At 36.5% G+C, this 11,815-nt stretch overlaps 2 protein-coding genes across 2 annotated transcripts; one reads left to right on the plus strand and one right to left on the minus strand.

The window, feature by feature from the left end:
- The first annotated feature begins 777 nt into the window (after nt 1–777).
- LOC130721348 (metal-nicotianamine transporter YSL1) lies at nt 778–4,735 on the plus strand. Its single transcript, XM_057572128.1, has 7 exons — nt 778–931; nt 1,089–1,487; nt 1,876–2,048; nt 2,201–2,295; nt 2,427–2,561; nt 2,663–2,967; nt 3,060–4,735. The coding sequence occupies exons 2-7, from the start codon at nt 1,112–1,114 to the stop codon at nt 3,983–3,985; spliced, it is 2,010 nt and encodes a 669-aa protein (XP_057428111.1). The 5' UTR covers nt 778–931; nt 1,089–1,111; the 3' UTR covers nt 3,986–4,735.
- On the minus strand, nt 4,468–11,291 carry LOC130721349 (protein HLB1). The gene is made up of 14 exons (XM_057572129.1): nt 10,733–11,291; nt 10,336–10,461; nt 10,089–10,158; nt 9,532–9,645; nt 8,574–8,657; nt 8,259–8,309; nt 8,024–8,053; nt 6,611–6,673; nt 6,429–6,494; nt 6,181–6,309; nt 5,946–5,981; nt 5,522–5,641; nt 5,196–5,384; nt 4,468–4,734 (listed from the first exon to the last, which is right to left on the minus strand). Exons 1-14 carry the CDS (start codon nt 11,095–11,097, stop codon nt 4,624–4,626), a joined length of 1,554 nt encoding a protein of 517 aa, XP_057428112.1. The 5' UTR covers nt 11,098–11,291; the 3' UTR covers nt 4,468–4,623.
- Nucleotides 11,292–11,815: the final 524 nt, after the last annotated feature.

Raw genomic sequence — 11,815 nt, forward strand, 5'->3', positions numbered from 1 at the left:
AACCAAGTTGCCTGTGTATGAGGGGATCTCCAGGAGGGAAGGCCTCAGAGTAGGTGCTCGCTTGCCCAACACAACTCTCCAGCTATGCCTTGATCACTAAAGGCTTGCCTTGAGGTCAACTTTCGGGGATCCTTTGCTCGCCACGGCCACGACTTAATGATCAGTTTTAAGAATCGAATCCTCAATTAAATGCGTAAAGAATTCAGATATCTACCGACTGTGTTGGAATTTTTTTTTAAAGAGTATTAGATCTTGTTGGTATATGGTTATCATATAAAAATCTCATAGAATGAAAGAATATTCATTTTTCAAATATGTGACACACGCACCCGGGTCCTATACCATTGGTTAATTGAGAATCTTTTTCGCGATATACATTATATTTTATTAACTGTTAGTGCTTTAAATACTAGATTGTCTGGATGCGATCCATGTTTTAACACTAGAAAGCCAACCATTAAAATGATGAACCAACCAATTTCAGGGTATCTTGTCCAATCAACTAGGAAATTAAACACATCATTAAGAATAATCTTCCACGTATATTTAACTAAGATGATTTTCAAACAATCAGCATTGTTATATTGAAAATGTTACAGACACCCAATTGGCGAAGACACTTAGAGTGAGAAATGAATAGGAAAAAAAATAATAATAACGCATGTAATATATGATATGATACAATAAGAATAGAGATAAAAATATGGTGTATGTTAGATGACTATATTATTAATGTGTCTACATGTCATAACTCTTGTTATATTGTACTAAATACAGCTAGTTTTGATCCAGCTAACACATATATATTGTACGCCATATCAATCCATACAGTGGCGGTGCCTTTGCTGAAAGAAAGCATCTTAATATCTTCTTGGTTCATCGGTTCAATCGGTGAGGAAAGAGGCTAAAGAGAAAGAACAAAATATATAAGGTAGGGTAGTATATTATTCTGTTATTTCATTATCTACATGAATAAACAAACAGTTCAACTAATATTATGCATTATTATTAATATCAAAGGGACTTATTTGTCTTGATGCACTTCAACTTGAGCTTTCTCTGATATAGTATAAAGCTGTGTTTCTTAGGCCATATAGCTGAAGTTAGAGAGATGATATCCCCAACAAGTCCCCTCAACATGGAAGAAATGAAGAAACTGGAGATTGAAAGAGATCATCAGGAAATGGAAGAGCAGCTTCCAATTGGTGAGATCCAACCTCAGAAATGGTCAGAACAGATAACACTGAGAGGGCTATTAGTGAGCTTGATGATTGGAATCATTTACAGCATAATAGTCATGAAGCTCAACCTCACCACTGGCATGGTTCCTAACTTGAATTCCTCTGCTGCTCTCATTGCTTTTTTGCTTATAAGAAGCTGGACCAAAGTGCTTAACAAGGCTGGCTTTGTCTCCAAGCCCTTCACTCGCCAAGAAAACACCATCATACAGACTTGTGCTGTTGCATGCTATAGCATTGCTGTTGGAGGTAATAAGCTTTTCATTTATCATTTTGAACACACACAAAATGAGGTCAGTTATATGGATCACCTGATCCATATTTAAGATACGGTCAGGCCAGTTTTACGCTGGCTGTTGCAGGCCTGACACAACATTCTTCCTTTACTCGGGCACAGCATAGGTGGAGTTACACACATAGCAACAGTCTTATCCCAGTAAATAAATGAGGTCGGCTATATGAATCATCCGATCCATATTAAAGATACAATCAGTTTTATGTTGGCTGATGCAAGCCTATACTTTACTGGGGTTTAGCTCCGGCTATGGCACAGTATAGGCAGAGTTACACACACAAACATGTATATCTTCTTCACATTATTTACAAGTGGGGTCTATATCTATGGTTTATGATGCAGGAGGATTTGCTTCTTATCTGTTGGGATTGAACAGGAAGACTTATGAGTTGTCAGGAGTGGGGACGGAAGGTAACAATCCAAATGCTGTTAAAGAACCTGGATTTGGTTGGATGTCTGGCTACCTTTTTGTGGTTTGCTTTGTTGGCCTCTTTGTCTTGATTCCACTCAGGAAGGTACTTATTTTGTATCCTAGTTTCTGCAGCATTTTAGATGTTTTTCATCACTGCTCATCTTCCAGCACTATGAAAAGTTCAAGAAGAATTAATATAGTATTTGTTAAAATCACTCATCAATTCATTGGGATCTGCACTTTCTTTTGCTACAGGTCATGATAGTTGACCTCAAATTACCTTATCCTAGTGGTTTGGCAACAGCAGTTCTCATCAATGGTTTCCATACACAGGGTGACAAAATGGCCAAGTACTCTACTCATCTCTTTTATTCATCAGCTTTAATCTGTAGCTATTTGGAAGATTAATCTCACATATAACTTTCTATTTTCAATCAAATTCAAGGTACTTATTGATCATTTTTCTATTGTACCATTGCAGGAAGCAAGTTAAAGGATTCATGAAGTATTTTTCTATCAGTTTCTTATGGGGTTTATTCAAGTGGTTCTTCTCAGGCATAGAGGAGTGTGGATTCGAACAGTTCCCTACCTTTGGATTGCAAGCTTGGAAGCAAACGTATGCTTTTCAAGCATAAATTAAGATCACAGTTTCTTTGAAATGCATGGATGCTTCCATTTCACATGTTGCTGATCTTGTTGTTTGAATTTAATTCGCAGATTCTACTTCGACTTCAGCATGACTTATGTGGGAGCAGGAATGATTTGCTCCCACCTTGTGAACTTGTCTTTGCTCCTTGGAGCTGTGCTGTCTTTCGGAGTCATGTTTCCGCTTATTGATCGGCTTAAAGGAGATTGGTTCCCTGACAAATTAGAAGAGAGTAACATGAAGGGTTTGTATGGTTACAAGGTTTTTCTATCAATTGCTCTGATCCTTGGTGATGGCATATACAGCTTCACTAAGATTCTAGTTTCCACAGCCCTCAGTGTACTTGAAAGAATGAAGAGCAAGACTCATAAAAATGGTAAGAGCTGTAACAGGTTTACTCTTTCTTCTTTGAAATCTTTCAAGAATAAAATATCTGATATCTAATGTTGAGTTCATTTTCTTACTTAGATGCTGAGAGGCAGGGGAATCGCACTGGGAACCTTAAGCAAGCTGAAACATTGGTCAGGGAGAGCATTCCCATGTGGATTGGGGTCGTTGGATACCTTGTTTTCACTTTGGTTTCCATAATTATAATCCCACACATGTTTCCTCAGTTGAAATGGTACTTCGTTGTGGTTGCTTACATTTTTGCTCCATCCCTTGCATTCTGTAATGCTTATGGAGCAGGTCTCACTGATATAAACATGGCATATAATTATGGCAAAGTTGCGCTCTTCACACTCGCAGCGATGACCGGAAAAGAGAATGGTGTGGTGGCCGGACTTGTAGGCTGCGGTATCTTCAAGTCTGTGATCTCAGTGGCTTGCATTCTGATGCAAGATTTCAAAACTGCTCATTACACACACACCTCTCCCAGGGCAATGTTCGTATGCCAAATAATCGGCACCGCAATTGGCTGTGTGGCAACTCCTCTGAGCTTCTTGCTCTACTACAAGGCATTTGATGTGGGCAACCCGCATGGAGAATTCAAAGCCCCATACGCGCTAATTTACAGAAACATGGCGGTTATAGGTGTTCAAGGTTTCTCAGCATTACCCGACCATTGCTTGCAGCTTTGCTATGTGTTCTTTGCTTTTGCCATAGGAGCAAACATGGTGAGAGATTTGTCACCCCAGAAGATAGGGAAATGGATGCCATTACCAATGGTCATGGCTGTGCCATTTCTGGTGGGGGCGTACTTTGCAATCGATATGTGCATGGGTAGTTTGGTTGTGTTCGTGTGGCACAAGCTCAAGTCCAAGAATGCGGAGTCGATGATTCCGGCGGTTGCCTCTGGATTGATCTGTGGTGAAGGACTATGGACTCTTCCTGCTGCTATTCTTGCTCTTGCAAAAATCAATCCTCCTATCTGCATGAAATTTGTTGATTCCTGAGACTGACCTACCACAGAGGAATGAATGTCTCAGGCTGTTCAATAATGCTATAGGAATTAGAGAGCGCACCCTTTTTTTTTGTTCAAAGCTAGTTCACTCTGAAGCACACATCAAACAAAATCAAAATGCAACAAGGAAGAATGTCACCTCCGCATAGTTAGCACTGAAATACAGTTTGTAAAATGACGATTTTCTGACAAAATAAGGCAGGTTTCTGCAACGCAGCTCTTGCAGGCACATCCCCCAAACCCTAACTAACAACCAAACCTTACCCCTGTTCAATATTGGGCAATTTTCAGCCTTACCTGAAAATGGGTTATGAATGTGTAATCGACCAAGTATGAAATCAAAGATAGGATCAAAAGGCCGCTAGGTTTGAAGCAGCAGGAGAAAATCATAGAGATGCAGCTGCTGTTTAAGTTCAGATTTTAGTTCCTTAAATTCTGCAGTTATTGTGAAATGTATGTTGGTAAAAACACTGGTTGGTGATTAAACTCAGATTTAACAATTGTATTGAAATGATTTCATACATTACTCAATATTATACACAAGTTCGCGGAGAAGTGAAAAAAGCTGGGTAATGAGTTCGTCCTGAATTTAACAAATCAAATTGGTGATACATTAAACAAAAATTATATTCATCCTGCTATTATACCCGCCAGTACATCACTTTTGCCTCGCACATAAATGGTGTAAACTAGACGAATTGCATCCAGCCATCCATCCAATGACTCCCAAGAGTCAGCAACCTTCACAATGCAAGAAATAAATATGGAAATCAGACCTAAGTGTTAAAAGTTAAAAACATTCTCATGCTTACTGGATTGAGAGATGAAGCAGAATTCGAAGATTTTATCAACCCCTTGAGAAACTTATTAAGATTTGGATTTGGCACAACAATTTTTCAAATAAATTGGTGGTGTGAGTAGAGGGTAGAAGTTACTCAAGAAAAAACTAATGTTGCTAGAAGTTGTTGGTACAACCAAGAGTGAGGAAGTGGTAATTTCATTAATAAATGTGATAAATCATGGTTATTTTATAATTTTAAAGATCATATTTTTATCAGTTCAAAATTGCTCTATGTTGTCTTTACTCTTTAATCAAAATTTATTGACTGCTCTTTATTAAAAAACCTTTAGTAATTATGGAAGAAGGAAGCAATAAAGCTATGCTCTAGAGATAAACTCAGGTCAATCAAAGTGTTGCTCACCAAGAAAACTGATCCGTGAGTTGTATCTATGCAGAGGCCAGCACCAGGTGGTAAGGTCAGATCAGCACATGCTGATACCGAAACAATATCTGCTATATCTACTTTGATATTCTTCTTATCCCCACTCATTGAATCTACCGGTCTGCTTGAGAGACTTTGAGGCAGTGGTCTATGTTCACCTTTAGGTATCTGAACAAAGGGAGAAATGTAAATTATTTAATAACAAAAAATTCTTTTGTGATACTAGAGCCAAGTGGTTATCCAATGATTTTAAAACTTAATGCGAGTTTCCTGAAATTTTTTAATTTGTCGGCCAGATGCCTTACCTGTTGAAGTTTTTCATGATCCAAAAAGAATTCTGACCGTTTCCAGTCATTATGAGGTGCAATTGTTGCCCCCGGAGGAGGTGCAGTTAAATACCCAACTTTAAGGTGTGGTAGTGGTAGCTGTGAAAATGGAGTTCTGTCAAAATTAGTATATAAATGAATGATTCCATCAACTAACACTCATTTGTGGATAATAACAGATAGCATACATCAAAACTTCTAATGGGGAAAAAAAAAGTTGACAGACTCTAAAGTGCTACTGAAAGGGATGAGACTGAATACAACATGAAAACAAAAATTCAGAAAGCTAGAAAAAGCAATTTATAAATCATTTAAAATTTTAAATGATAAGCTCTGTCCATAATGTATTACTGCTCCAGATTGAAGGCTACAACAGAAATAATTTAGGGTAACAAGTACTCACCATAGAACGCACCAACCGCAAGGCACTGCTATAAACCTGTCACATACCAAAAAAGAATGAGATGATTGCATGATAAAAATCGGAGGAAAAAACGAAGAGACACAAGGAAATAAATAGGAGGATAAATTTAAGAGAAAGAGGCATGTTCACTAGACTAACAAGCCCTTTGAATCCAAAAAATGCATATAGCCAATACATAATTACAAAGGAAGACAAATAGACAGCGACTTCTTACAGAATAATTCGGTTTTAATGCATGAGCAGCTGCAATATATATTGCGGACTGGCTGTACAATTCATTTGGGGAAAGTTCTTGAGAATTTATAGATCCCCCGGTTCTTAAAGTGTCCTCTGCTAATCCATACTGCAAAGACATATGGTGAGTCAATTATACACTTAATACTGTCACTGATACATACATGTCAATCCATGACAACAAAGCATTTTGTGTTATTAAATGAGTAAAATGAAAAAGAATACTACCAGAACAGTTCCAAGATTGTAAATTGCCCTATGGAAATCAAATTGCAACTGTATGGCTGCACGAAACTGCATTAAAGAATATGGAAAAGTCAAAAGAGGAAGAAAAAATAAGTTATATTCAAAGGACATAGATAATGTAGAAGTTTGTCACTTCGATGTAATCCCTCCTTAAACTTTTGTACCTTGCTGATAGCAGTTCTCACAATCTTTTGCTTTTCCCGAGCTGGAACGATAGCACTGAGTTCCTGTATTGGAGGCAAAATTTTAAAACAAAAAATACAAGTAACTTTAATTAAGAATGTCCCAAAAAGAAATTATAAATCCATAACAGTAGTAAGTACAATATTTACCAAAGAACTAAAAAGGTACAGGGAAATCTATTCTGAACAAGAGAAGAGAGTTCAGTATTATTAGCAAAATAAGAAGGGAATGGGTTTTAAAAACTAAAAGAAATATATGACTTTTTCAGTGGCATTTGAAGATTTTATATCGTTTTATTCCTTTTGAATCGATAATTTTTAAGATAAGCTAACTTATATTCTACTTTTTTTTGCCAAATTTTACGTAGCTGGTCCCATAGACAGCTAAAGTAAACCTATGTTGAACCTTTTCTGACCTAGATCAATCATTCAAATGAGCTAATGCAAGGTTGTTACCTAAGTAATGTTCTACATTGCAGTTTTGAGTATAGAATTGGATGGGGGTAGAAGAGCTAGATCAGGGCTATCTGTAATGCAAAATTGGTAAGGGTTCTTACATTATCTAAAAGGATTTGTTTAGGCCCTGACACGTTAATAAACAGAAGTAGTTGACAAAATGTTTATAAGGAATATTGTTATGTGGCTAACTTTTTTTATTTTAAAAGTTAAAACAGGCTAATTATGAAAGATGACTGTTTCTTGATACATATGGGGTGTGCAGCAAGCAGCATGTATATACATGATAGCTTTCAGGGTTAGACATTAATCAAAATTCGACCTTCATAATTTTTTAATTTATAGCTACAAAAGATATGCTATGATGGGAGATTGGAATTCCTTGTACTTCCATTATATTTTTATACTCTTCCCATTAGAATTTTACATGGCTGTAATTTATTTAGTACCATACATGCATAAGTCACATAATAGTAAGAAATAAAAAATCAATACTATAATTTTTCCCCATAATAAACAGTTTGTACCGATTGTTCCAACTTACAAGTGAAAATGAATTACAAGTTCAAGTTAACAATGATACTTGAAAAAAACATTTATGGTTGAACTTATGAATGGGATTTATTTACAAGATCCCAAAACTGCTTTTGGTATAAAGAAAGCTTCTTCGAAGAAATGAAATGATTCAGCACTTAGAAGAGGGTAAAAACAGATTTTTAAGAGCATTTAGAAGATGCTAATTGCTAAAGCTTTTTGCTTCTCCAAAAGTTCTACTTTGATTCCTTGTGCAAAAATAAATAAATAAATCACTTCTCACTGAGGGAAAAAATCCAAACATGATGTTAGAACTTCGAAGAATGTAATCATAAAAGTACATGCATTGTTTTATTGTACTTTTTCTATTGCAGTTTGTATGAAGTGGGTGCAAATTAAATATACCTGAAGAGCAAGTCCCCAGTTATTAAGTGCCTGCAATAGATTCCATGAGGGTCAGTAACAAGGACTCAATATGCAAATAAACATGCTTGTGAAGAAAAATAAAGTTATAGAAACAAAACAAGTACGAGAGAAAGAGAAAATTTATCTATGGAAACAAGACAAATCTGTTTCAAAATCATGTTCTGGCTCTGCAAGAAGTCACAAAACAAACTTCTAACAATTAATTAAGAAGAACCTGAGGACTGTTCCAGTTGAGTTGGACTGCTTTTACATAGTTTTCTGTGGCCTGGGAAAGAAGGTTAAATTTAACAAAAATTAGACAGTGTCATAATAAGTCCCTCTCTATCAACCAACAATTAACAAAACAATTATAAACGGAAAAAGTGAAAAGTTCATCCATTCCAGTATGAATTCAATTCTATAACAAGCATTAACCAAAGGCAGGTATGGTATTGGTACATGAGCAGAAGCTGCAAGAAATCATATTGATTTTTCCAGCACCTAAGAAAGTGTGAAAGCATTAAAAATTCACATATATAATTTTGCTGACCTGTTTCCATAGCTCTTCAGCCTCCTTTGTGCGGCCTCGCATCTTTGCCCGATCAGAGATCGCTATAGCCCAATTGTAGAAAGCCTAGGTACAATCAAAAGATACTCATTTTGAACATAACAATACAAAATACGAATTTCCATATAGGAACAACTTTTAGCTTTCTTATCATATCAATAGGCTTATGACAAGAGGGTTACTCATGCATCACAATACAGACAAGCATTGATCCTGCAGATAGATTGGTAGCAGATACTGCAGCGGTTGCAAGGCGGTATAGGTAGAGGTGGCTTCTGCCTCCAAATTAAGGATACAGATATTCGGTAAAGCTTACATTTTTTAGTGGTAGCTAGATATAAGGGAATTTTGAGATGAATGGATGATATAGCCAGGAAATTCCAAAGGAATGAGCTGAGAAAAATGGCAATGTATGAACAACTTAAATTTTTTTTACTTCTTATGTCATTTTAACAAGGGGCTCTGAGGGTAATCCTTAGTAGTAAACACAAATCCAGGAGTGTAGGAGAGCGAAGCTGCTAGTTACCTTAATAGTCTTGGCTCATTATGGACTGACTCAGTTCAGTTCACATAATTAATTAACAAAAAGGACTGAAACTCAATAACAAAAATCATGACTTATGAGTTCGAAAATTTTACTGCTCGGCTTAGCCTGTTAACAGCTTACATGAGAACAAAATATTAAAATATTTTGAAAATATACACATTAATCTTTATAAATACTGCACATGTGTGTGCATGCTTTTAAAGTTTTTTAAGCGGTATTTATATTTATTATTTATACTTGCAAAACCTCATTTAGGCTCACTCAACTGCTCTTAGTCTTAGCTGAGCCAAAGCATGCTATTGTTCAGCTCATTTACGTCCTTATCAAGATCCTAGGTAAAAGATTTATCAGCCATGCATCTAAAATTTTATATAGAAAGACATCTTTACATACATCATGCAGTGTGGGACAAAGGCGAGTGGCCTCATCATATTTTCTACAAGCTTCCTCAAGCAGAGCATCTTTAGAAGGTGAAGTGGAATCTGGACTGACATTATCAGCACTTTCCTGCATGCCAATAATGATTAAATGGTCAGTTTATGTAAAGCATTGACCAAGTACAACATACTTAATTCAAATTAGTGGGGTTTTTGTATGTTTGTAATAGATATCCAAGGAGTGTTAATGTCTGATAACATAATATGAAGTTATAATCACAGTTCACGAGAATATACAAAATACATATTTCAGTCAGATCAATGCAAAAAATAATAGGCCAAGCAGCCGATGGAAGTTCATGGTACGTACGTATGCGTACTAACATCGTTGTACAATAACTTATAATGAATATTAACTATTAAGTTGATGATGACATTCAAGCCAAGTATACAAAAAAATCATAATAATAATAATAATAATAAAGCTAAGAAGTAAATACACTTTTGACAATATGATATAAAAACCTAGTAAACTTCATTATTAAAAGAAAAATACAAGACAGCAGCTCAGACCTGAAGTACTAATGCCCAATTGTATAGTGCATCATAATCTTCAGGGTTCCTCTCAATCGCAGTAGCATACCTAGAAAGAAAATTACAAGTGTGAACAAAGATTTCTATGAGAAACCCAACTGAAACAGAAACACCAGTCCCTGCAATTGAGTTCCTAATAATTCGAACAAATTACTAAGCAGACTGTGGCTTTGCAATAATAGCAAATTTCCTAGTTGTAGACAGAACTCAGAAGTGATCACAGTACCTCCTGGCAGCAAATGTAAGAATCCGCTGTCGCGACCGACCCTCCTCATCAACACCAACAACGCTATTTATCAAATCCATTGCAGCATTGTTCTCGTCATTGCGCTGCTGCTGCTGACTTTCTTGGCTGTGAAAAAAGCACAGTGTAAGTTGCATTTCAAGCGCTCAAATTGAGCAAACACTCTCAAAGCCAAGCCTTCAAAATTTATATCAATTTTCAATTACCATAGCTGTATACAAAGAAAACTAAGCTAACAGAAGCATACGGCATTGAAATTGTAAATTAGAACCAATCCATTTACGATCCACAGTTTCTGCATTCTACTATCCAGTAACAAATCTAGAAAATGTGAAACTGTGAACAGAATCAAACAAGAAAATTGAATTGAATTCGTTACCTGTAGGGAGAGTTTCCATCTTCCCTCTCCGGTTCCGAATCATTCTTCAATCCATGAAGCAATTCCCTCATGGTGAATGTTCGACTTCCTTCGTCTTTCCGTAGCTGAGGCTGCGGTGCAGGATTGATTTCCGGTTCACCGGAATCGATCGCATTTTCCCTGAGATCTGCGTCTGGATCAGCTTTTGATCCCGATTCCGATTCCAATTGCGCTTGTTCTGATGGCACTGGCTCCGGATTCTGCAATGACTCTGCTTCTGGATTCGGCACTGATTCTGGTTCTGGATGTGGATTTGGTTCCCGTTGAGGTTCGTGATCGGGTTCTGGTGGTGGTTGGGTTCCGTTTGGGGATTCAGGTTCAGGCATTTTGGGTGTGTTAGGGTTTTAGAGGGAATGGAACAGAGAATGAAGGAGAACAGAGAGTTTCGCTGGCTCGCTCTGATCTGAGTTGAGTCAGAAACTGAGTCGACAAGATGGGGTCGTTGGAAATGTGAGCAGAAGAAGCAGAGGAAGTGCTGAATGAGAGACCGTGAATGGGGAATATTATTTTACCCCACAAGCAAACATTAGAAAATGGACTATTGGAGAGTATACTAAAGTTTCACATTTATTTATGAGTTTAATGAATATGCACTGACAGTGTAAAATAGTTTTACACAGTCATCCAATCAAAGCATGCCTCATAGGAGAGATAATTACATTTGACTTTAATTTTAATTAAAAGAATAAGATATTTTCTGATTTGGCGGAATTCAATTGGATGTCTGTGTAAAACTATTTTACACTTTCAGTGCATATCCATTAAACTCCGAATTTACTTTAGATTATGTTTCGATTTTTTCCTTTTTACTTGTAGATTGTGTTTGTATTTTTGGTTTCCAAATGGATCCTATGGTTGTAAAGTATGACACTAATCCTTGAGGTTCTTCTTAAATCAAATTTTAGACTATGATTAAGGAGTTTAAGCTATCGTAGACCTTATTAGAAATATTAAAAAGAATTCATTTGTGAGCTTTTAATAATAGGTTCCCGATAAAGAGTTTAAAAAAACGCAAGATTAAATATAAGAGGGAGTCGTTCAATC

Source organism: Lotus japonicus, chromosome 5, assembly GCF_012489685.1.
Source record: "Lotus japonicus ecotype B-129 chromosome 5, LjGifu_v1.2".
Taxonomy (NCBI): Eukaryota; Viridiplantae; Streptophyta; class Magnoliopsida; order Fabales; family Fabaceae; genus Lotus; species Lotus japonicus.

Bases quoted from the DNA above. Each gene is read 5' to 3' on its own strand.
- LOC130721349 (XM_057572129.1), bottom strand. From the start codon at position 11,097: ATGCCTGAACCTGAATCCCCAAACGGAACCCAACCACCACCAGAACCC. The intron at 6,495-6,610 runs GTACAAAAGTTT...TCTTTAATGCAG, and splicing joins TGAGAACTGCTATCAGCAAG to TTTCGTGCAGCCATACAGTT. The intron at 5,982-6,180 runs GTAAGAAGTCGC...GGTATGTGACAG, and splicing joins CATTAAAACCGAATTATTCT to GTTTATAGCAGTGCCTTGCG.
- LOC130721348 (XM_057572128.1), top strand. From the start codon at position 1,112: ATGATATCCCCAACAAGTCCCCTCAACATGGAAGAAATGAAGAAACTG. The intron at 1,488-1,875 runs GTAATAAGCTTT...TTTATGATGCAG, and splicing joins CTATAGCATTGCTGTTGGAG to GAGGATTTGCTTCTTATCTG. The intron at 2,049-2,200 runs GTACTTATTTTG...CTTTTGCTACAG, and splicing joins TCTTGATTCCACTCAGGAAG to GTCATGATAGTTGACCTCAA.